General features: G+C 42.1%; 1 protein-coding gene across 1 annotated transcript in view; it reads left to right on the top strand.

The window, feature by feature from the left end:
• LOC100337129 (ATP-binding cassette sub-family C member 4) overlaps positions 1 to 25,254 on the top strand; it is a gene marked incomplete at both ends in the record, with an annotated part of 148,200 nt that overhangs the window by 21,622 nt on the left and 101,324 nt on the right. The window contains 6 exon segments of the mRNA XM_059884456.1: positions 7,297 to 7,393; positions 11,505 to 11,702; positions 13,016 to 13,156; positions 13,949 to 13,986; positions 14,657 to 14,751; positions 22,156 to 22,302. Of these exon segments, the coding sequence (XP_059740439.1) occupies positions 7,297 to 7,393; positions 11,505 to 11,702; positions 13,016 to 13,156; positions 13,949 to 13,986; positions 14,657 to 14,751; positions 22,156 to 22,302 (716 nt within the window).

Here is a 25,254-nt window from a genome sequence, read left to right as displayed (position 1 = left end):
ACATGTGAATTTGAGGGGAACATGATTGGCGTAGAGAAGGCCTAGGATAGCAAAGTAAAAAGACTTCAGCAGTCAGTAGGTATATGAGGAGCTCTGAGCTCTGGACACAAGGAGCTGGGATTCCACATCCACTAACCAGGGATTGTCAGACTTTGGTGGAAACTACCCAAATGTAAGACGTGCTTAGTGTTAGGGTGATGAAAGAGTTGTGGTGATGGCTGCAGAACAATGTGAATGTACTTTATGCCCTATATGGCTATATGATTAAAATGGTAAATTTCATGTTAGGTATATGTAACCCACATACATACAGACCTGCATCAGATCAGATCAGATCAGATCAGTCACTCAGTCATGTCCGACTCTTTGCGACCCCATGAATCACAGCACGCCAGGCCTCCCTGTCCATCACCAACTCCTGGAGTTCACTGAGACTCACATCCATGGAGTCAGTGATGCCATCCAGCCATCTCATCCTCTGTCATCCCTTTCTCCTCCTGCCCCCAATCCCTTCCCAGCATCAGAGTCTTTTCCAATGACTCAACTCTTCGCATGAGGTGGCCAAAGTACTGGAGTTTCAGCTTCAGCATCATTCCTCCAAAGAAATCCCAGGGCTGATCTCCTTCAGAATGGACTGGTTGGATATCCTTGCAGTGCAAGGGACTCTCAAGAGTCTTCTCCAACACCACAGTTCAAAAGCATCAATTCTTCTGCACTCAGCCTTCTTCACAGTCCAACTCTCACATCCATACGTGACCACAGGAAAAACCATAGCCTTGACTAGACGAACCTTTGTTGGCAAAGTAATGTCTCTGCTTTTGAATATGCTATCTAGGTTGGTCATAACTTTCCTTCCAAGGAGTAAGCGTCTTTTAATCTCATGGCTGCAGTCCCCATCTGTAGTGATTTTGGAGCCCCGAAAAATAAAGTCAGCCACTGTTTCCACTGTTTCCCCATCTATTTCCCATGAAGTGGTGGGACAGGATGCCATGATCTTCGTTTTGTGAATGTTGAGCTTTAAGCCAACTTTTCCACTCTCCACTTTCACCTTCATAAAGAGGCTTTTTAGTTCCCCTTCACTTTCTGCCATAAGGGTGGCGTCATCTGCATGTCTGAGGTTATTGATATTTCTCCCAGCAATCTTGATTCCAGTTTGTGTTTCTTCCAGTCCAGCGTTTCTCATGATCTGAATCTTTGAGAACATGAGAGAACAGGGCAGATGACACATGACATGGTCTCCAGCTCTGATCTGATCCCCCCTTTCCAACCCTCTCCCGTTCATGAGTTGATGAGTTTTCCCTTAGAGAAGTGCCTGTGTCTTGTCATGAGTTCAGTGACAGGAGCTAGTGCTGTGACAGGGATTCCCCACTCCCAACCTCCTGAAGTCATGAGTATCTCAGCCTCCTTGTTCCAAGTACCCCACCCTGAACTCACAATTGTGTGTTACCCCATCTTGTGTGCATCTGCACATGTTCTCCATCAATGCAGGAACGGATTCTACTGGTCATTGCATCCATGTCATATGGAGAGGAGAGCAAGGCATTTTGGTGCCAAGTACAGTGTGCTGATCACAGAAGTTCTTCTTGAGTTCTTTTTCAAACACAGGAGATATTTATAAAATCGTCTCAAATATTTTGTGTGTACCACTTTGGATATATACTTGATAGAAGGAAGCTTAAGACTGTTGTTCGTAATCAGAACCACACATTCTCTAGGGAAACTTAAAGCAGAGATTGTGAAAGCAATTTAGGAAACCACTCAGCAGCAACTAGAGAGTGTTCTCAAGTTAGAGAAGCGGATGGAACAATATGCTGTGAGAGATGGTGGTCGTGTGGAAGCTGGGTCATGGGCAGGGTTTTGTATTAAAAGTGAATGAGTAACACTTCTACTTGCCGTTAACAGTTTCCTTCAGTCATGAATTTATATCCAAGGTTATTGAGGTTCATGACTTTTACAGCTTTATGCTGTGAACATAGTGGATTCTATCAGCTACAGAAGGTGAGGGCTTTATGTGAACTGATGCAGTCTCACCTGTGTCCAGCCATGGATCCCATCCTGGTTCAGCCCCACATCACCAGAACCCTGCCTCCTGCATCATCAGCTCTTGGGGTCTGTCCTGATCAGACTCCCACGCTCCTGTCTACACATTTCACCATCCTGTCTACACAGCTCACCCTCCTGCTCCAGTCCTTCACGGACACCCCCCCCCACCCCACCCCCTACCCCATTCAGAAAGCAGCTCCAGGTCCTCAAACAGGCTTCTTTGCCACCTTCCCCCATCAGCCTTTCCAGCTTGTCCCCACACCCACTCGGTATCCAGCTATGCTGGCTCTGTGGGGGTCCTTTATTACCCACCCCCTCTCTCTGTCTGTACACACTAGTCCCTCTGTCCAGAGCCAGGGAGCAGTGCCCCAGGACACAGAAGGAAGGTGGAAGATGGAATCTGCTTTTCCCTCCTGCTCCTCCAGGGGGCGCCGGTGCCCTCTGTCTCCCCTCAGCCCTCAGTGGGTGTGCTTGACCATTTATGAGTCCCCCTGCCACCCATCGGAGAAGGCAGTGGCACCCCACTCCAGTACTGTTGCCTGGAAAATCCCATGGACGGAAGAGCCTAGAAGGCTGCAGTCCTTGGGGTCTCTGAGGGCCGGACACGACTGAGCGACTTCACTTTCACTTTTCACTTTCACGCATTGGAGAAGGAAATGACAACCCACTCCAGTGTTCTTGCCTGGAGAATCCCAGGGACGGGGGAGCCTGGTGGGCTGCCGTCTATGGGGTCGCACAGAGTCGGACACGACTGAAGTGACTTAGCAGCAGCAGCTGCCATCCATAAACTATGAATGCAGGAAGGTGCCTCAGCCCAGCATCTTCTATCCCAGGAACCCTGTACCTGCTGTGCCTTCTTCCAGGCTGTTTCCCTAGATAGTCTCAGGGCTTCCAAGTCTCCACATCTAAGATAGCAACCCCACTTGTTTTTCCCTCAGAGCACAGGCCACAGCCCAGTAGCACATTTTCTATACTTAATTCAATGTATCCTCTACATGGTGCAGAGTATTGTCTTCTATCTTGACCTGTGGGTGGATCCTTAGCACTTAGGACATTGCTTGGCTCCTCAACAAACTGCTGATTGAATGAATGGAAGTGGGCATTCTGTCTGTCTTATTTGTATCGCCTCCACCATGGGATGTGTCCCCTCTTAATACAGCCCTTCAGATCAGATCAGTCGCTCAGTCGTGTCCGACTCTTTGTGACCCCATGAATCACAGCACACCAGGCCTCCCTGTCCATCACCAACACCCGGAGTTCACTGAGACTCACGTCCATTGAGTCACTGATGCCATCCAGCCATCTCATCCTCTGTCATCCCCTTCTCCTCCTGCCCCCAATCCCTCCCAGCATCAGAGTCTTTTCCAATGAGTCAACTCTTCGCATGAGGTGGCCAAAGTACTGGAGTTTCAGCTTTAGCATCATTCCTTCCAAAGAAATCCCAGGGCTGATCTCCTTCAGAATGGACTGGTTGGCTCTCCTTGCAGTCCAAGGGACTCTCAAGAGTCTTCTCCAACACCAGAGTTCAAAAGCATCAATTCTTCGGCACTCAGCCGTCTTCATAGTCCAACTCTCCCAGCCATACATGACCACTGGAAAAACCATAGCCTTGACTAGACGGACCTTTGTTGGCAAAGTAATGTCTCTGCTTTTGAATATGCTATCTAGGTTGGTCATAACTTGCCTTCCAAGGAGTAAGCGTCTTTTAATCTCATGGCTGCAGTCCCCATCTGTAGTGATTTTGGAGCCCAGAAAAATAAAGTCTGACACTGTTTCCACTGTTTCCTCATCTATTTCCCATGAAGTGGTGGGCCCGGATGCCATGATCTTCGTTTTGTGAATGTTGAGCTTTAAGCCAACTTTTCCACTCTCCACTTTCACCTTCATCAAGAGGCTTTTTAGTTCCTCTTCACTTTCTGCCATAAGGGTGGTGTCATCTGCATATCTGAGGTTATTGAGAATTCTCCTGGCAATCTTGATTCCAGCTTGTGTTTCTTCCTGTCCAGCGTTTCTCATGATGTACTCTGCATATAAGTTAAATAAACAGACAATATACAGCCTTGACGAACTCCTTTTCCTATTTGGAACCAGTCTGTTCTTCCATGTCCACTTCTAACTGTTGCTTCCTGACCTGCATACAAATTTCTCAAGACACAGATCAGGTGGTCTGGTATTCCCATCTCTTTCAGAATTTTCCACAGTTTATTGTGGTCCACACAGTCAAAGGCTTCGGCATAGTCAATAAAGCAGAAAGAGATGTTTTTCTGGAACTCTCTTGCTTTTTCCATGATCCAGCGTATGTTGGCAATTTGATCTCTGGTTCCTCTGCCTTTTCTAAAACCAGCTTGAACATCAGGAAGTTCACGGTTCACATATTGCTGAAGCCTGGCTTGGAGAATTTTCAGCATTACTTTACTAGCATGTGAGATGATTGCAATGGTGCAGTAGTTTGAGTATTCTTTGGCATTGCCTTTCTTTGGGATTGGAATGAAAACTGCCCTTTTCCAGTCCTGTGGCCACTGCTGAGTTTTCCAAATTTGCTGGCATATTGAGTGCAACACTTTTGCAGCATCATCTTTCAGGATTTGGAATAGCTCAACTGGAATTCCATCACCTCCACTAGTTTTGTTCGTAGTGATGCTTTCTAAGGCCCACTTGACTTCACATTCCAGGATGTCTGGCTCTAGGTCAGTGATCACCCCATCGTGATTATCTGGGTCGTGAAGATCTTTTTTGTACAGTTCTTCTGTGTATTCTTGCCATCTCTTCTTAATATCTTCTGTTTCTGTTAGGTCCATACCATTTCTGTCCTTTATTGAGCCCATCTTTGCATGAAATGTTCCTTTGGTATCTCTGATTTTCTTGAAGAGATCCCTAGGTTTTCCCATTCTGTTGTTTTCCTCTATTTCTTTGCATTGATTGCTGAAGAAGGCTTTCTTATCTCTTCTTGCTCTTCTTTGGAACTCTGCATTCAGATGTTTATATCTTTCCTTTTCTCCTTTGCTTTTTGCTTCTCTTCTTTTCACAGCTATTTGTAAGGCCTCCCCAGACAGCCGTTTTGCTTTTTTGCATTTCTTTTCTATGGGAATGGTCTTGATCCCTGTCTCCTGTACAATGTCATGAACCTCATTCCATAGTTGATCAGGCACTCTATCTATCAGATCTAGGCCCTTAAATCTATTTCTCACTTCCACTGTATAATCATAAGGGATTTGATTTAGATCATACCTGAATGGTCTAGTGGTTTTCCCTACTTTCTTCAATTTAAGTCTGAATTTGGCAATAAGGAATTCATGGTCTGAGCCATAATTAGCTCCTGGTCTTGTTTTTGTTGACTGTATAGAGCTTCTCCGTCTTTGGCTGCAAAGAATAGAATCAATCTGATTTCAGTGTGGACCATCTGGTGATGTTCATGTATAGATTCTTCTCTTGTGTTGTTGGAAGAGGGTGTTTGTTATGACCAGTGCATTTTCTTGGCAAAACTCTATTAGTCTTTGCCCTGCTTCATTCAGGATTATATGGGGATCATAGAATTAACACAGCCTTTATATAGGAATAACTGTTATACAACTGGTTGCTTACTCAATCATTTCTATGGCATGACTTGGAAATCTTTAAAAACTTGGAAATGAGTATATTTTTCTAGTGACTTCGATAAAATAATTATGTAGGAAAAGTTCCCAGCCATCGACTGATCACTTCATTGTAATTATATGTATTATCTTATCCGTGATGGAATGTTAAGAAGAAAACATCTTAAAACTTTTGGGTTGATTCATCTTGGACATAACACCGCATCAGATTTGATTAACATCCACCTTTAGGGACTATTGGCAGGCAATTATGTATTAAGGTGAAAAAATTCTGTTTAAAAGCTTTAGTTCTACGTTGAAAAGGTGTTAACCAAGAAACTTACGTTGAACGTTGAGCTAGCATGTGTCAAAAGGTGAGAATGAATCCTTTGGACTTAACAAAGCAATGGTGTATGTTTCTACATCCTGGGGTCTTGCTTCTGATCAAAGACCCAGTGTCCAGAGTCTTTTCTATCCTGAGTCCAAAGCGCATGACTGTTTGTGGTTATGGTGGAGTGGAGAAGGGGCCTGACCTTTACTGAGTGGATTGGTGGTTTGATTTGTCAGAATGTGTGGATGAGTTGTCATTGCCCTTGTTTTGAGATGAAGAAATTGAGGTTGGGTTGCTCATTTGACGTCAGTTTTGTGAGGGACTGAGATGCAGTCTGCTGGCTCCAGACTCTCCATCTGATTTACTCACAGGCTGACCTGTGGCCCAGGTTCCTGAGATTTGCTCTGCGAGGGGCTGGGGCACCCAGAGTACCTGCCTGGAGCCCTGCCTGTGGTCACTGGGGTCCCAGACTCACCCATTTGCTTCCCTGGAGGGGTTGTGGACCCTGTGGGATGAGACTACAGCTGAGTCCCTAGAGCTCTACATTTGAAATGCAGGAGTAGTTTTTTTTTTTTTTTTTTTTTTTTTTTTACTGTGGAAAAAATTTAAGGTTAAATACTGAGGGTGTCTTGACTAAGAGAACTGATGGGTCCTCTGAGCCACTGGATGATTTCCACTGTGATTTGGGCCATTTGGATTCTGTTCTTTTACTTTCATGTTTGGAAGGTGTTCAGTCCTAATGAAAGAAAACTTGCTTCCTGGATGGAACTGGGAATGTTGTAGAGAGTGATGGAGGCCATGCTGACATTTATTTTATATCTAACATTCTTTGGGAACAAGTGTCTAGCAAATGCACTCTGGCAAAGATTACCAAGAATCTATTAATTTTTTGTTGTAAATATTTGCATCATTAATTATAAATAATCACCTAGAAAGCTAAGAATGTACACATTTTTAAATGACATGAATCCCTCTTCTCCCATTCCCAAATAGCCATAAAATAGTGTTTTAGTTTATTCAGGTTTTGAAATCTCAGTATTACTCAGTTGTTTTCCTTTATGAAACATGTAAATAATTGTTAAGCTGAGTTTTAGAGGAAAAGACTTATCTGTTGGTGCCTCCTTCACTGGGCTGATTTTAAGAATTTTTTGTAGCAGTAGATTCAAATTTGCTGCTGATAAATTTAAGAACCTAGTTGGATTAATTGACTTATGTTTATTTAATTTTTATTATTGATTTGGCATTTAAACTAAAGATCTTTGGTCTTTGTCTCACTGTTTTCAAAATATGTTTTCAGTTTGAGCTACTCCATTAATGTGCTTTTGCTTTCTGTACCTTTTACATTTGTAGGTGTATTCGCCAGGCCTTGAAGGAGAAGATCACAATTTTAGTCACTCATCAGTTGCAATACCTAAAAGATGCAAGTCAGATTCTGATATTGAAAGATGTAAGTAATTTCTGGAAGTCTGTGGAATTGCTAGCCCTCAGATGTGTTGGGAGAAGACAACGGAAACCCACTCCAGTAACTCTTGCCTAGAAAATCCCATGGACAGAGGAGCCTGGTAGGCTGTAGTCCATGGGGTCGCAAAGAGTTGGACACGACTGAGCGACTTCACTTTCACTTTTCACTTTCCATGTATTGGAGAAGGAAATGGCAGCCCACTCTAGTGTTCTTGCCTGGAGAATCCCAAGGACGGTGGAGCCTGGTGGGCTGCCCTCTATGGGGTTGCACAGAGTCAGACACGGTTGAAGCACCTTAGCAGCAGCAGCAGGTGTGTTGAAGGATGGACCTCCTTTCTGGTCATTTTCCTTGGATTCATGGTAAACACCCTCTTCTCCTCAGTTTTTCATCCCCTTCTTCTCAGAGCTGGTGTTCACACCTTGGAGGATGAACTTAAAGCTCTGTAGAAATGTCACTATTACACTCTAAGCCATATAAACCCTAAAGTGTATAAGAGTGCAACCACAGGATTATTGAATCATTACTGCTCTAATGAAGTGTGTTAAGGATAATGATGCAATTTTATTTAGAACTTTTTATTTTCCTCTTCTATGACTTAAGTCAAAGTGAATTACTTACAAATTAGAGATTCTAAGATCTGTTGGTATCCAAGTGATTGTCATACCTAGGTTGCCTAAAGAGCATATTCCATTAACACCAGAAGTGAGGTTGGGTATCCGAGCACCTAGATCAGAGACACCCACTCTGCTGGTGTCTCCAATTGCTGGTCTCACTGCCCAGGTCTCTTGTGTGTGCAGCAGGAGGACAAGGCCCTGCCTTCATGGGGCTCCTGTTATGGGGAGGATGTGACAAAGAGGGTGACTTCCTGGCTGTCTCCTTGAGGAGCTGGTGCCTCCTGGGGTCTGAGTGACATGAAGGTGGGGGCCACACAGGCACCTGGGGGAGGGAATCTGAGGCAGGGGGTCCTGAAGGAAGGAGCTGACCTGGCAGGTTGGAGGAATTACAGGAAGACCAGCATGTCTGAGGAGAGTGAGCAGGGGATGTGGAGGAGCTGGTCTCCTAGCAATGGCCAGGGGACCGGAAGTGGCATGGAAGTCTTGGATGGTACAGAGCAGAAGAGGGATGTGGTCTGATATCAAATTTGAGAGATTCCTATGATGGTCACTGGAGGGGTGACAGTAGAAGCAATTCCAGGTCTTAGTAAAGCTGCAAAGACAGAAGTGTGGGCTCATGCTAAAGTGTCAGCTTCTAGAGCTGCTGTAACTGGGTGACTGCAAAGTACTGCAGTCTGTGTGACTTGAAACAGTAGAAGATTATTGTCTCCCTGCTCTGGAGGCTACGGGTCCCAAATCCAGGTGCTGGCAAAGCCGTGCTCTCCGTGAAGGCTCCAGAGAAGAATCCTTCCTTCCAGCCTCTGGTGTTTGCCGGCCTTCCTTTGTGTTCCTTGGCTTCCAACTGCAGCACTGTGGTTTCTGCCTCTGACGCCACTTGGCCATTGTCCCCATGTCTGAGTCCCTTCTCATAAGAACATCAGTCATATTGGATTTAGGGTCACCCTGCACCACTGTGACCTCATCTTAACTTGATTACATCTGCAAAGACCCTGTTTCCAAATAAGGTCATGTTCACAGGTGTCACGTTTGAACTTATCTTTTTGAGGAGGGAGCACCATTCAACTCACAGCTCCTAGCATGGTTGGGAGGTGGGGTGGAGATTAGTGAGAAGTTTTCAAACTTGGTGGTAGTTTGATGCTTCACTTTTTGGCTCATTTACATCTGGGCCTCAGCATCTTTTTCTTTAACCCTGACTGTTCCACAGGCCCTTGGTCAGATCCTTGACTTATGAAATGAATCTCTGCTCCAAGAAAGATTATTAAAATACAGAACCTCTGTCTCTCTGGAAGCACTTCCATGTGTCTCCTCTAGGAATGTGACTCCTCTCCACTCCTCTAGGAATGGAGAGAGGAGCTAAAGTTTTTCAAGCTTGAGAGGAGTTGATTTCATGTACAGAGGGGGCACTTCTAGTGTGTAAATCCCAGTGTTGACAGTGTTATGAGCACAGGATTAGTGGGCAGGAGAATAACCTATTTACCAGTCCCTAGATGTTTTAGAGTCCCCTATTGCTTCCTTTGAGGGCACTGCCCCCATTTTAGTACTAACAAAACAACTATTTGTCCACTGGTGAGCACTCCTGGATGAGTTGGAGTCCATCCTCACTGTCGGGTTCTTCTCTCATGGCAGAGGGGAGATGGCTGCCCCCTTGTCCCCTTGGGATTGTCAATGCTTGGCTGCTGAGTGAAATTTCTGTTTTTGTACTTCTAGTCATTTCATTGTGCATATTACAGATAAAGTAGTGAGTGGTGATTTCATTAAAGAGGTGTGTGAATTCTGCCTCCCAAGTGGAACAAGACACAATATATCCTGCATAATTTTCTAGTTCTGCAGTATCAGACAGTACCCAGATGCTTCACTGGGTTTCTTCCAGTGGTTCACCTCAGGACATAGGGTGAGAGGGGTCCTAGCTAGGGTCCTGGGCCATCTTCTTCCACCTGACCTGCGTTAACCAGAGCTGCTCTCATTTGATGAGTTTTGCATCCTGAGAATTTTTTCCCTAATGTTTTGTTTGCCACTGAATGATCACCTGCATCTCGTTTCAGGGTCAGAAGTAGTGAAACATCTGCACATTATTTTGACTTTGTAAGGGAGGGAAACTGCAAGGATGTGTCCCACGTGTTCAAAGAACATGATTAGATTGGCTGTAGTTTAAGCAGCTGCCTGATTGGGGAAGCCTGGTTGGTTGCTTGTGGTCTGTTGGTGCGAAGTTTTCTCTTGGATCTGTGTGCACTGATTGTGGCTTAGGTTTTGGTTTGCTGGCACAGACTGTCAAGGCATTAGAGCCATCCCAACCTCATGGCCTCTTTGTTTAATGATTTTAACAGATGGAATATTGAATTTTCATTTGGGAACTTCCTTGATCCTTCTGTCTCTCTAATGCACTCTAAGTCCTCCAAACAGTTGTAAAGACCATTAATATGCAGCTTATGGGTTCTCTGTTCAAGTCTGGTTCCTACATGTCCTGTCCCAGCCAGGGCACATGATACTGTGACAGTGACGGTGGTCAGTGAAATTTGATGAGCGACTCTTACCTATGCAGATGTGCTTGTGCCCACCTCTGTGTCAGTAATTTTCTTTTCTGGAACTCTGCCCAGCGATTTTTTTTTTTTTTTTTAAATTTTGCTTGTCATGTGAGGTTTCTCTGAGTTCTCTTTTTGTCTCTAGAGACTGTGCTGATCCTCCCAGCAACTTCTGTACTTCTTACTTCCCTAAATGCCCATGGTAGTTTTGTGAATGGCCTCCATTTTCAACTCACAAGCACACATTTCTTTCAAGTACCCCAACACTTAACACAGGGTTTGGCAGAGAACAGAACGCTCAGTTCTGTTTGAGTTGGCTAGATTTCTCAACAAGAATTCTAGACCCAGGAATCTTTTATTTTCTTCAATAATCATAATTTAAGACCAGATAACTTTTCTTGATTAGTATTTCAGTTGGTTTAATATTATTGAGGCTTCCCTGGTGGCTCAGATGGTAAAGAATCTGCCTGCAATGTCAATCCCTGCTGCTGCTGCTAAGTTGCTTCAGTCGTGTCCGACTCTGTGCGACCACATAGACGGCAGCCCACCAGGCTCCCCCGTCCCTGGGATTCTCCAGGCAAGAACACTGGAGTGGGTTGCCATTTCCTTCTCCAATGCATGAAAGTGAAAGTGAAAAGTGAAAGTGAAGTCGCTCAGTCGTTTCTGACTCTTAGTGACCTCGTGGTTTGCAGCCTACCAGGCTCCTCCGTCCATGGGATTTTCCAGGCAAGAGTACTGGAGTGGGGTGCCATTGCCTTCTCTGGCTTCAATCCCTGGGCCAGGAAAATCCCTGGAGAAGGGAATGGCAACCCACTCCAGTATTATTGCCTGGAAAATCCCATGGACAGTGGAGCCTAGCAGGCTACAGTCCATGGGGTTTAAACAAGTCAGACACAACTGAGCAGCTAACAATATTATCAAATGTAAATTAATTCTGCTCAATTTTTTTTTTTTTAATTTTAGGACAAAACGGTGGAAAAGGGGACTTACTCTGAGTTCCTGGAATCTGGGGTAGATATTTTTTCCCTTTTTGAGAAGGGAAATAAGCAGCCTGCATCATCTCCAGTTCTAGGAACTGCTACTCTGATCTCTGAGTCTTTGGTTCAGTCTCTGCCATCTCCCAGACCCTCCTTAAAAGATGCAGTTCCAGAAGACCAAGATGTGAGTTTCTATCCTGCAGGATGCCTGAGTCTGTCTGCTCTTGGTGGCCTCATGGACCATCAGTCTGCTCTGCTCATGACATCTTTATTTGTCCCAAAGTAGATCCTAAGGTTCCCAAAGTCTTATTCCATGGAATGGATAGAAGAACATGAAAGGAGCAAGCCTGCTTGGAGTTCCCCTTTGGGTGTAGGTTAGAGAATCTTATGGGGACCAGGAGTGGGTGCATTGCTGTGAATTTCTGGGTGCTTGTGGCTCACACTGAAATAAGAACTCTTCCATTTACCATAGTTACATCCTACTTGCTCTGGTGGCCTCCGGTTTCCCTTATGCATCCAGAGGCTTAATGTGAAGACACCCTTAGATGAGGCCTCCTGTGATCACATTAAATCACCTTCTTTTCCTATATGTTGGAATGTCTGGCACTGCAGGTGACTGATGGTAGTATTTTGCCCTATTGTCAGAGGTAACATGTGCAAAGGACCTGACACATGGTAGACACTTTGGAGTTATTTTCTATCTTCACCTTTCTTACCAGTGAAGACCAAGAACCACATCTTACCCACCTCGAATCCCAGTGGCCAGCATAGCACTACAGACATCCTAGCCTCCTGTAACTGTATAATATATTTTAAGTCCTCCAGACAGAAATGCACTAGATCTTCCTTAATAACATACACAGATATTTCTCAATATCCAAACCCAGGAGCCTGGATAATTTTGATAAGCATTCAGATTAGTCATTTGGTGTCTAAACTTAGGAATCACTCTCTTAAATTTAAGAACCAAATAGACTCAGATCAAGAGTCCCCCTGCTCTCCAGAGTCACATGACTCTAACCCACTGTGTGAACTCAGTTTACTGCATTTGTCTAATATTTTGAGCCCCAACTACATTTAAACTTTCTATCATTGAGTGATACAAGTCATCTAGAGAGTTACATTAATTCCATATCATTTTACGTATTATTATAGAACAAAATTCTGCATTTGTCCTTGAATCAGGTAGGCTGTACTTGTGCTGACAGTCATGATTGACTTTAAGCAAAGTCATCCAGCAGTGCATAACCTTGTGCAAATGATGTTTCCTTATTTCTAATAGATTCCTAGTAGAGGGATAGCTGGGTAAACACCTATGTGGTTTGGCCAGATATTCCCACACCCTTCTCCATAGGAGATGGACCATCTTGTTCTCCTACCAGTGTGTGAGACATGTCTCTGTTTCCCACAGCTTTGCAGTGATGCCATTGTTGAATTCTTGAAATGTGGAGTTCATCATTTAAAATTTCATCTCTCACTGCCATTTTCCCCTTCCAGACTGAGAATATACAGGTTACACTACCTCTAGAGGACTATTTGGAAGGAAAAGTTGGTTTTAAGACCTATAAGAATTACTTCACAGCTGGTGCTGGCTGGCCCGTCATCACCTTCCTTATTCTAGTCAACATCGCAGCTCAGGTATGTAAGGGCGTTTATTTTGGTTTGTGCACTCAGATTGATAGTTACATCCTATTTATACTGTATTTATTTTATAATTATTTTTAGATATGTGTATTAAGAGATTTATTTTGAAAAACCAGCTGAGGTTGTGCATTCTAGCTGGGTGAATTTGAAATCAGGAAGGCAGGTCTGCAGGCTAGAAGCTCAGGCAGGAGCTGACCTTGCTGACCTGAGGCAGAATTTCTTACTCCTCCTGGAAGCCTCAGGTATTGCTCTCCAGGCCATTGTCTGACTAAACAAGGCTGGCACAAAAGTTATTACTCCATCTTTCAGTCTACTTGGATTTGTATTGAAATACATTAATGAAGAGCTGACTCATTTGAAAAGACCCTGATGTTGGGAAAGATTGAGGGCAGGAGGAGAAGGGGACAACAGAGGATGAGATGATTAGATGGCATTACCGACTCAATGTACATGGGTTTGGGTCAACTCTGGGAGTTGGTGATGGATAAGGAGGCCTGGCATGCTGCGGTTCGTGGGGTCGCAAAGAGTCAGACATAACTGAGTGACTGAACTGACATAACATGTGGGGAGCAGTGTCTTCTGGGGAAAAGGGGATCTCTTTTAAAGATATTAAAATGTATCATGCCCTCCCCTGACCTGTGGTCATCTGGAGTGTGGGGCTTGGTGCAGACCTGAGCCAGAAGGACCATCTCTGTGTTCTGGAGCCTTTCTATCCCCCATGCTAGTGAGCAGGGTGTGAGGGCTCAGTAATGTCAGTGTGTGAATGATTGCTGTTTCCTGTTCCAGGTTGCCTACATCCTGCAGGACTGGTGGCTTGCATTCTGGTGAGTGATTCCTGGTCTGACCCAAAGTGCTGAGAAATTGGGCCGGGGTGGGGCTTGTTTAACCTCCACTTAGGACCATCCAGTAATTTCCTTGAAGAAAAAGTAAACTTCTTGTGGGTGGAGTGTGATCACTTCCTGGTTTCTCCCCATGTTCCTCTCTTTAACAGCTTCTTCTCAAACAATTTGTTTTCTTTTTCTGTTTTTGAACTTTTTGTTTTGTATTGGAGTATAGCCGGTCAACAATGTTGTGATAGTTTCAGGTGAATAATGAAGGGACTCAGCCATACGTATGCACGTATCCATTCTACCCCAAGTCCCCCTCCTATCCAGGCTGCCACAAAACATTGAGAGAGTTCCATGTGCTATGCAATAAATTCTTGTTGGTTATCTATTTTAAATATAGTGTGTGCATGGCCATCACAAACTCCCTATCACTTCCCCTTCAGCAACCATAAGTTCATTTTCTAAGTCTCTCTTCATAGACAGTTTTGAGAACTGAAAATCATCATTCAGATTTTTAAAAGGGAGACACACAGAGGGTCTTGTGAGCTGGGAAACACTTTCCAGCATGAAACATGTTTCTCAAATTGAGGTAATTTTTTTTTTTTTTACATTTGTGTAAATTCTATGTTTATGTATAGTGTAATATTTTTTCTTCCCTGTTCCATAGGACGGATGTACAAATTGACCTGTATTCTGGGGCATTAGTAAAAGAAGATGTAAATATGATGATCATTCTGAACTGGTGCTTAAGAGTTTATTCAGGTAAAGTTGACTCATCTGCTCTATTATATCAGAGTTTAAGGTACTTACAATGAGTCTGTGAACAATGAGGGCTTCCAGAGTAATTCAGTAATGTCTTAACAGATTAACTGTCTGAGTTGCATTTACTCTGAGAATTGATTAGAATTATTATTTTAAAGACCTACTAGAAGAAAAGGGGTTGAATGAAGACTTAATTTACTCTGCACTGGATGTTGGTAGTTAAACCAGGATTGCACATTCAGCAAGTCAGCCACTGGAAATACGTGGCAATTGTTTATTCTAATAGGTTGTTTTAGCTAAATCTGATATTGTTATATGGATGGGCAAGGGGATTAGAAAAGGATCCTCACCCTGTGGTTCAGGTTGTTCCAATTCTGTCCAAATAAGCCTTGGCTTTTATTGATCTTAGATGAAAACCTCTGGCAGCATGGGCCCCAAATAAAAGCATTATTGCCTCCCAGGTATGCATACTTCCCTTCACCACACTGCTCATCTCCTGGGCTTCACTAATTACTTGAGAAGCTAAACAGGGGGATCCAGTGTCTGGGATTAGATTCCCTCTCTTTCTTACCTTGAGATTACAAGTTATCTCCTCTAGACTGTGTGATTATTTTAACATTTGGCTTTCCAGACTAATATTAACTAATATTAACACAAGAATGTTTAGAATATATATAGCATTAAATACTATTTAATGCATATGTTCACCTAAAATTTTAAATATATTCTTTATCCATTCATCTGTTGATGGATATTTAGATTGCTTTCGTGTCCCAGATATTGTAAATAGTGCGGCTATGAACATTGGGTTCATGTGTCTTGTTGAATTATGGTTTTCTCAGGGTACCCGTGTAATAGGATTGCTGGGTCATCAGTTCAGTTCAGTTCCTCAGTCGTGTCTGACTCTTTGCAACCCCATGGATTGCAGCATCCCAGCCCTCCTTGTACATCACCAACTCTAGGGGTTTACCCAAAATCATGTCCATTGGGTCCATGTTACCATCCAACCATCTCATGTTCCACTGGCATCCCCTTCTCCTGCCACCTTCAATCTTTCCCAGCATCAGGGTCTTTTCAAATGGGTCAGTACTTTGCATAAGATGGCCAAAGTACGGGAGTTTCAGCTTCAGCATCAGTCCTTCCAATGAACACTCAGGAGTGATCTCCTTTAGGATGGACTGGTTGGATCTCCTTGCAGTCCAAGAGACTCTCAAGAGTCTTCTCCAATACCACAGTTCAAGAGCATCAATTCTTCAGTGTTCAGCTTTCTTTATAGTCAGACTCCCACATGACTAATGACTAATGGAAAAACCATAGCCTTAACTAGATGGACCTTCATTGACAAAGTAATGTCTCTGCTTTTTAATATGCTATCTAGGTTAGTCATAATGTTCCTTTCAAGGAGTAAGCATCTTTTAATTTCATGGCTGCAGTCACCATCTGCAGTGATTTTGGAGTCCCCCAAAATAAAGTCAGCTACTGTTTCCACTGTTTTCCCGTCTATTTGCCATGAAGTGATGGGTCTGGATGCCATGATCTTAGTTTTCTCAATGTTGAGTTTTAAGCCAACTTTTTCCACTCTTCTCTTTCACTTTCAGCAAGAGGCTCTTTATTTCTTCTTCACTTTCTGCCATAAGGGTGGTGTCATCTGCATATCTCAGGTTTTTTATATGTTCTCCTGGCAATCTTGATTCCAGTTTGTGCTTCCTCCAGCCCAGCGTTTCTCATGATGTATCTGCATATAAGTTAAATAAGCAGGGTGACAATATACAGCCTCGACATACTCCTTTTCCTATTTGGAACCAGTCTGTTGTTCCATGTCCAATTCTAACAGTTGCTTCCTGACCTATATACAAATTTCTCAAGAGGCAGATCAGGTGGTCTGGTATTCTCATCTCTTTCCAAATTTTCCAGTTTGTTTTGATCCACACTGTCAAAGGCTTTGGCATAGTCAATAAAGCAGAAATAGATGTTTTTATGGAACAATCATGCTTTTTTTGATGATCCAATGCATGTTGGCAATTTGATCTCTGGCTCCTCTGCATTTTCTAAAACCAGCTTGAACATCTGGAGGTTCAGAGTTCATGTATTGTTGAAGCCTTGCTTGGAGAATGTTGAGCATTACTTTACTAGAGTGTGAGATGAGTGCAATTGTGTGGTAGTTTGAGCATTCTTTGGTATTGCCTTTCTTAGGGATTGGAATGAAAACTGACCTTTTCCAGTCCCGTGACCACTGCTGAGTTTTCCAAATTTGCTGGCATATTGAGTGCAGCACTTTCACAGCATCATCTTTCAGGATTTGAAATAGCTCAACTGGAATTCCATCACCTCCACTAGCTTGTTCATAGTGATGCTTTCTAAGTCCCACTTGACTTCACATTCCAGGATGTTTGCCTCTATGTGAGTGATCACACCATTGGGATCATCTGGGTCATGAAGATCTTTTTTGTACAGTTCTTCTGTATATTCTTGCCACCTCTTCTTAATATCTTCTGCTTCTGTTAGGTCAATACCATTTCTGTCTTTTTTTGAGCCCATCTTTGCATGAAATGTTCCTTTGGTATCTCTAATTTTCTTGTAGAGATCTCTAGTCTTTCCCATTCTGTTGTTTTCCTGTATTTCTTTGACTGATCACTGAGGAAGGCTTTTTATCTCTCCTTGCTATTCTTTGGAACTCTGCATTCAGATGCTTATATCTTTCCTTTTCTCCTTTGTTTTTTGTTTCTCTTCTTTGCACAGCTATATGTAAGGCCTCCTCAGAGAGCCATTTTGCTTTTTTGCATTTCTTTTACATGAGGATGGTCTTGATCCCTGTCTCCTGTACAATGTCATGAACCTCCATCCAGAGTTCATCAGGCACTCTGTCTATCAGATCTAATCCCTTAAATCTATTTCCCACTTCTGCTATATAATCATAAGGGATTTGATTTAGATCATACCTGAATGGTTTAGTGGTTTTTTCTACTTTCTTCAATTTAATTCTGAATTTGGCAATAAGGAGTTCATAGCTCCCGGCCTTGTTTTTGCTGACTGTATAGAGCTTCTCCATCTTTGGATGCAAAGAATATAATCAATCTGATTTTGGTGTTGACCATCTGGTGATGTTTGCTATGACCAGTGCATTTTCTTGGCAAAACTCTATTAGTCTTTGTCCTGCTTCATTCCGTATTCCAAGGCCAAATTTGCCTGTTACTCCAGGTGTTTCTTGACTTCCTACTTTTGCATTCCAGTCCCCTATAATGAAAAAGACATCTTTTTTGGGTGTTAGTTCTAAAAGGTCTTGTAGGTCTTCACAGAACCATTCAACTTCATCTTCTTCAGCATTACTGGTTGGGGCATACTCTTTGCCATCTCTTGTCTGACCACTTCCAATTTGCCTTGATTCATGGACCTGACATTTCAGGTTCCTATGCAATATTGCTCTTTACAGCATCAGACCTTGCTTCTATCACCAGTCACATGCACAGCTGGGTATTGTTTTTGCTTTGACTCCACGCCTTCATTCTTTCTGGAGTTATTTCTCCACTGATCTTCAGTAGCAAGTTGGGCACCTACTGACCTGGGGAGTTCATCTCTCAGTGACCTATCCTTTTGCCTTGCTGGGTCATATGGTAGTTCTATTTTTACTTTTTAAGGAACCTCCGTACTGGAAAAGCAGACTACCTTACCTGCCTTCTGAAAAACCTGTATGCAGATCAAGAAATAATACTTAGAACCAAATATGCAACAATGGATTGCTTCCAAATAGGGAAAGGAATACATCAAGGCTGTATATTGTCATCTTGTTTATTTAATATGTGCAGACTATATCATGTGAAATGCCAGCCTGAATGGCTCACAAGCTGGAATCATGTTTGCCCAGAAAAATAACACCTCAGATATGCAAATGACACCACCCGTATGGCAGAAAGCAAAGAGGAACTAAGAAGCCTCTTGATGAAGATGAAAGAGGAGAGTGATAAAGCTGGCTTAAAACTCAGCATTCAAAATATGAACGTCATGGTATCTAGTCCCATCACTTCATGGCAATTAGATGAGGAAACAATGGAAATAGTGATAGACTTTATTTTCTTGTGTTCCAAAATCACTGCAGATGGTGACTGCAGCCATGAAATTAAAAATGCTTGCTCCTTGGAAGAAAAGATATGACAAACCTAGACTGCACATTAAAATGCAGAGACATTACTTTGCTGACAAAGGTCTGTATGGTCAAAGCTATGGTTTTCCCAGTAGTATGTACAGATGTGGGAGTTGGACCGTAAAGAAAGCTGACCACAGAAAAATGGATGCTTTTGAAGTGTTGTCCTGAATAAGACTCTTGAGAGTCCTTTGGACTGCAAGGAGACCAAGCCAGTCAGCCCCAAAGGAAATGAACCCTAAATATTCATTGGCAGGAGAGAGGCTGAAGCTGAAACTCCAATATTTTGGCCACCTCATACGAAGAGTTGACTCATTGAAAAAGACCCTGATGCTGGGAGGGATTGAGGGCAGGAGGAGAAGGGGACGACAGAGGATGAGATGGCTGGATGGCATAACTGACTCAATGGACATGAGTTTGAACAAACTCTGGGAGATAGTAAAGGATAGGGAAGCCTGACGTGCATCTATTCACGAGGTCACAAAGAGTCAGACACAACTGAGTGACCGAACAAGAACAATGCTCCATAGTGTCTGTATCAATTTACCTTCTCACCAACAATGCAAGAGGGTTCCCTCTTCTCCACACCCTCTCTCACCTTTATTGTTTTTATATTTTTTGATGAGGGCCATCCTGACTGGTTTGAGGTGATACCTTATTGTAGTTTTGATCTGCATTTCTCTAATAGTGATGTTGAGCATCTTTTTATGTGCCTCTTGGCCATCTGAGTGTCTTCTTTGGAGAAATGTCTCGTTAGGTCTCCTGCCCATTTTTTGCTTGGGTTGTTTGTTTTTTTGGATATTGAGCTGCATAAGATGTTTGTATATTGTGGAGATTAATCCCTGGTCAGTTGCTTAGTTCACCCTTATTTTCTCCTATTCTAAGGGCTGTCTTTTCATTTCGTTTATGGTACATATATACACTGGAATATTACTTATCCATAGAAAGGAACAAATTTGGGTCATCTGTAGAGATGTGGATGGACCTAGAGTCTGTCATACAGAGTAAACTAAAAGTAAAGTAATCGCTCTTTTTATATAAGCCAAAAATATGCTTATATTAATGCATATATATGAAATCTAAAAAGATGGCACAGACGAACCTATTTGCAGGGCCAGGAATAGAGTTGTAGATGTAGAGAATAGATGTGTGGACACAGAGGGTGGGGTGCGGAGGAGGGAAAGATGAATTGGGAGATTAGGATTGCCATATGTACACCAGCATGTGTGAGACAGATAGCCAGTGGGAAGCTGCTGTGTAGCACAGGGAGCTCAATTCAGTGCTCTGTGATAACCTAGAGGGGAGGCATACAGGGAAGGGAGGTCCAAGAGGGAGGGGATATATGTATACATATAGCTGATTGACTTCATTGTACAGCAGAAACTAACACAACATTGTAAAGCAGCTCTACCCCAATAATTTTTTTAATAAATAAAAACTTAAATAGTCTCACAGGAAATGCTTGTATAAAGTTTTTACAAAGAGCGAGTTATGTAAAAATGTACTCGTTGAAATTTGGTGTTTATTTTGCTGATCACTTGCTAAGAAATTTGTATCCATTAGCTAACTAACTTCTGAATTTGTGAATTATGGGGGCTTAAAGAGGAAGGAAGGGGTTCTGTTTCACATTCATTTTGGATGGTGGGTCAAGGCAAATGCCTGTTGATGGAATTCAGGAATTTGAACAGCTTTCAGAATTTAAATAACACTGATGTATCAGATGACTGGAAAAACAGTACTTGAGGGAACAATTATTATAGAAGTTATCCCCACTGTATTTAGCACTGTGAGTTGAAGAGATGTTCAGAGGGCTATTTTAATTTTTATATGCATGGTAGTGCTCATTTTATTATTGATTAAACAAATGTAAATGATTGTATTTATTTACAAGTGTTTTGAAAGTGAAAGTGTTAGTCGCTCAGTCATGTCCAACTCTTTGGACAGGACTGTAGCCTGCAAGTCTCCTTTGTCCATGGACAAGAATACTAGAGAAGGTAGCCATTCCCTTCTCCAGGGGATCTTCCCAACCTAAGGACTGAACCCAGGTCTCCTGCATTGCATGCTTTATTCTGAACTGAGCCCCCAAACACATAGTGAGAGATTAGGTACTTGTCTAGATTTACTATCTCATGTCAAAATATAATCTGTAGTTTCTTGCAATTCAGTTATTTAAAAGATTGTCCACTTGCAACTTAACATTGTCTTTTCATACTCTTTAAAGCTACTTGGGCATAGAAGTAGCTACTTTATTTTAAATATTTTAAATTTTTATTAATTTTTATTACAGTATAGTTGCTTTCCAATGTTTTGTTAGTTTCTACTATACAACAGAGTGAGCCAATTATATATAAATATCCTCTCTTTTTTGGATTTCCTTCCTATCTAGGCCACCAGAGAGCTTCGAGTAGAGCTCCTTGTGCTAAACAGTAGGTTCTTAAGAGGCTACTTTACATGGAAATGAATTTCCTTGTAAATTACAAGGAAGTGGTAAATCATTTCTCTTGTTCCCTGCTAACTCACATGCTGGTACCAAAGCATACCTCAGTTTTAGCTTATGGAATATATTGTAAATTGTGAGATTTGAAATGCAGAGAAAGAAAGATTAACTCCTTTTTATAATTATTTTTCTTGTAACTTTTTATTAGAACTTGTAATTGACTTAGGAAAGCCTAGACTGAAACTGTAGTTTACACATGATTTTCTTCCCTCTGTGTTGTTTCTTTTAGTGAGAGGAAAACAGTGATTTTTATATTTTTCTTTATAAATGTATTTTGTGAAAGCATTAAACTCGTACAGAATCTACTTTATATATATATATGTACTGCTGCTGCTGCTAAGTCAGTTCAGTCGTGTCCAACTCTGTGCAACCCCATAGATGGCAGCCCACCAGGCTCCCCCGTCCCTGGGACTCTCCAGGCAAGAACACTGGAGTGGGTTGCCATTTCCTTCTCCAATGCATGAAAGTGAAAAGTGAAAGTGAAGTCGCTTAGTCGTGTCAGACCCTCAGTGACCACATGGACTGCAGCCTTCCAGGCTCCTCCATCCATGGGATTTTCCAGACAAGAGTACTGGAGTGGGGTGCCATTGCCTTCTCCGTATATATGTACATATATATGTTTTTTATTCTATATTCTGTATATGTAGATCGCTATACAATTTTTATTTAAAGAATAAAATACACAGTATCTTTACAAACTGCCTACCATGCTTTAGTGTCATTGAGGATAAGGCAGAAATCTTGTGCTGAGTGATGTTTTTTATTTCAGGGTTAACTGTGTCTACCATCCTTTTTGGCATCACAAGGTCTCTGTTGATATTCTACATCCTTGTTAATTCTTCACAAACTTTGCACAACAAAATATTGGAGTCCATTTTGAGAGCTCCCATATTGTTCTTCAATAGCAATCCAATAGGTAAGTCAGACACCAAGTTTCTCAGTGAATATGTCTTATTAACACATTTAGTGCCTAATTACATTTTCGTATTTGAAAATGGAAGAGATGCTTGGAAGAAAATCACTGTGTGTGTTTATTCATTTTATACAAAAAGTTCACTGATAATTTTTCCTATCAGAGAAAATCTGAATATAGGAGCCTGTAACCTTTTATTCCAATTTATGTGTCTATAAAGATAAATGAATGTTTACTTTGCAGGATGGTTTAGGAGTCCATTTGTTATGTGGAATATGAAACACGCAGCATATGATGGAAATGTGTTGACATGTTTTTGATAGCTGTTGAAATGTTGGCTGTGTTACATACTGTTAAGCTAACTAGTTAGGACCTTCTTCCAGGAACATCTCTACAGAAGACAGGCTGTGTGTTTCTTTCTTTCACTTCCCATCCATATCTGGGACTACAGAGCTCTGGCATGTGCTCATGTGTTGAGTTTTATCTAAATGGTAATGGAAAATTAATTAAAATACAGTATCAGTGAAATGTATACAACCTCTTCAATAAAATCAGCCCTCTAGTTTTACAATGGACTTTTAATTACATTTAAGAGGTCTTGTGGTACATAGCAGGTGGATCTTCAGTATTAGTAAGAGTTTCCCCAAAGGTTTCCCAGTGGCTGCTTCCTCCATCCTGAGGCCTTTGACCTGTCTTGCTTTGGAAGATACCCTCCTGACCTGGGTTCCTGCGAAGAGTTAGTGCATCAGCGCACATGCCCATTCTGTTCAGTTGGTTAGACTTGTGCTGAGTCCCAGGGTGGCTCTGTTTTTGCAGGTGATGATTGACAGGACCTGTCGAGTCAGGGATGTGACTGAAGGGAGGACAGGAGTAGCCTTGGCCTCATCAATTAGTTGTGCGATCAAGGCCAAGGTAGGTAGATACTACTGGGCAGGCAAATCTCTAGGCAGGATATTGTCATGGTTATAAGTATGGACTCTAGAACAAACTTCCTGGGTTTAGTCCTGGTGCTAGTTAGTAATAGTAATAGCCAGTCGTAGTTATGTTAATACTTATGTGCTAGTTATTTAATTTCTCTGTGTCTTGATTTTCTTACCTGTAAAATGAGAATACTATTCACACACTTACCAATATTTTGATGTTGTGGGCATTAAGCAGGTTAATGCATTAGCGTACAGCACACAGTCAGTGCCTAATGAACCGTAGTGAGGATGACCACATGGTGTCCGGGAACTTTCTCAATGGGAATAACCACTGCCCTTCCTGTTTCACAAGACTGTTGCAAGGATTAAAGAAGACTGTTTAGGGCAGCACCTTGTGCAGATTTATTCAACACATGTTGTTTAGTGCAGGCACGGCATGGAGCACAGGATGGCAAACTGCAAAGGCTCACACTTATTATGAAGCTGGAGTGAGGAAGTGATTGGAAGAATCTGTGCTATTATGGCTGTGATTTGCTCTACTTTACCTGTTAATGTGAAAACTATAGTAGTAAATTTGGGAGCATAAAGTGAGACTGCATTTCTGTTAAGACAGCCTCTGAGCTTGTGACCACAGTTGACCAGGCTGTTTATTACCTGTAGGCCTCTCCAGATGCTGATTTATTTATTATTCAAGGATTTGGAGCCATGTTTAAATGTTCAAGGTCACTAACCCTGGAGCAGTGGGCATACCAGTATATCTTTCCTCTCCCTCCTGTATCTATTATCAGAACTTCATTCCTTCAAGAAAATAGAAGCCCAAATAAGTACTGCAAAGATAGGTCCAAAGGTTTAGGGGCATCAATTATTTGCTCTTTTAGTGGTATATTAAATTGAATTCTTCCCTGTCTTTAATCTCAAAAGTAGAATTTGTAATAGATAATTTATGGTGGACTTTGTTTCTGGTATGCGATGTCATGAAGAGAGAACCACATAGAGCAGTGTTACTATTATTGAGTTCAAGCTCACTCTCCTCACCTCACAGAAGACCAGTAAGACTCACAGAGGAGGTATTGAGGCAAGGAATAGCAACTTTATTTGGAAAGTTGGCAGACTGAGAAGAAGGCAGACTAATGTCTCAAAATAGCCATATTATTGGTGTCTGGGTGCCATTTTTTTTTTTTTTTTTTCTTGAAAAAAGAAGGAAAGGAGGTGAGGAAGTAAAGTCAAAAGGCCATTCATCTTACAAAACAGGAGGGTATTTATTAATGTCTTCTTTTCTGCAGACCATCCACAGGTGCTGAGAGTCAGAAAGTCTCCCTGTAAGCTGAAAAAAACTCACTTTAGTTTGACATTCAGGCAGAGGGGCAGGGTTCCCTGACAAAAACAATGAATAGCAAAGGCTAAAGTCAAAGAAATAGATCCAACGTGGAGTCAAAATTGGTTCTTCCCTATAACAGTTCTTTTCATGGGCACCTCTGCTATCTGGGGCCAGTATCCTGTGCTTTCTCATCCTGAGTCTCCTCAGGGTGCCACTCTTGCAGGAGTGGCTGCAGGGTCCTGATGGCTGCAGCATCCTTTGGTTACTGATATGGTGGATGGCATTTTTAGTTCACACCAAGTATTTACTAGAAATTAGTTCTCATCATCTAATCCTATAGCCTTCAGTATAGACTGTTGTTGTGAATTCTGAGAAGGGAAATAAAATCAATGATAAGTAATCCTTAGTCATTTAGTAATATTTGTGTTTTCCTGCCTACATACCTCTGATCTTCGTAGACGCTTCTTCATAAGTCTGTACTAGTCACGCTTGGTACATGTCTGAAAATAATGACTTATCCCAGTAGTAAACTCATAACTTGGCAATGGTCAGAATCCACAGTTTCCCAAAACGTGAGGTACTATGAACAATCTGGATGGAAAAAAGTACAGAGGGGTTATAATTATGTTTATTTAAAGAGTATCACTTGGCAAAATTAATCTTGATAACTAAAGCAAAATTAGTGTAACAATTAGGATTAACTTAGATATTTTG

The sequence above is a fragment of the Bos taurus genome, unplaced genomic scaffold (assembly GCF_002263795.3).
Source record: "Bos taurus isolate L1 Dominette 01449 registration number 42190680 breed Hereford unplaced genomic scaffold, ARS-UCD2.0 Leftover_ScbfJmS_2057, whole genome shotgun sequence".
Taxonomy (NCBI): Eukaryota; Metazoa; Chordata; class Mammalia; order Artiodactyla; family Bovidae; genus Bos; species Bos taurus.
The sequence above is the reverse complement of the archived record's forward strand: the minus strand, read 5'-3'. Positions and strand labels throughout refer to the sequence as shown.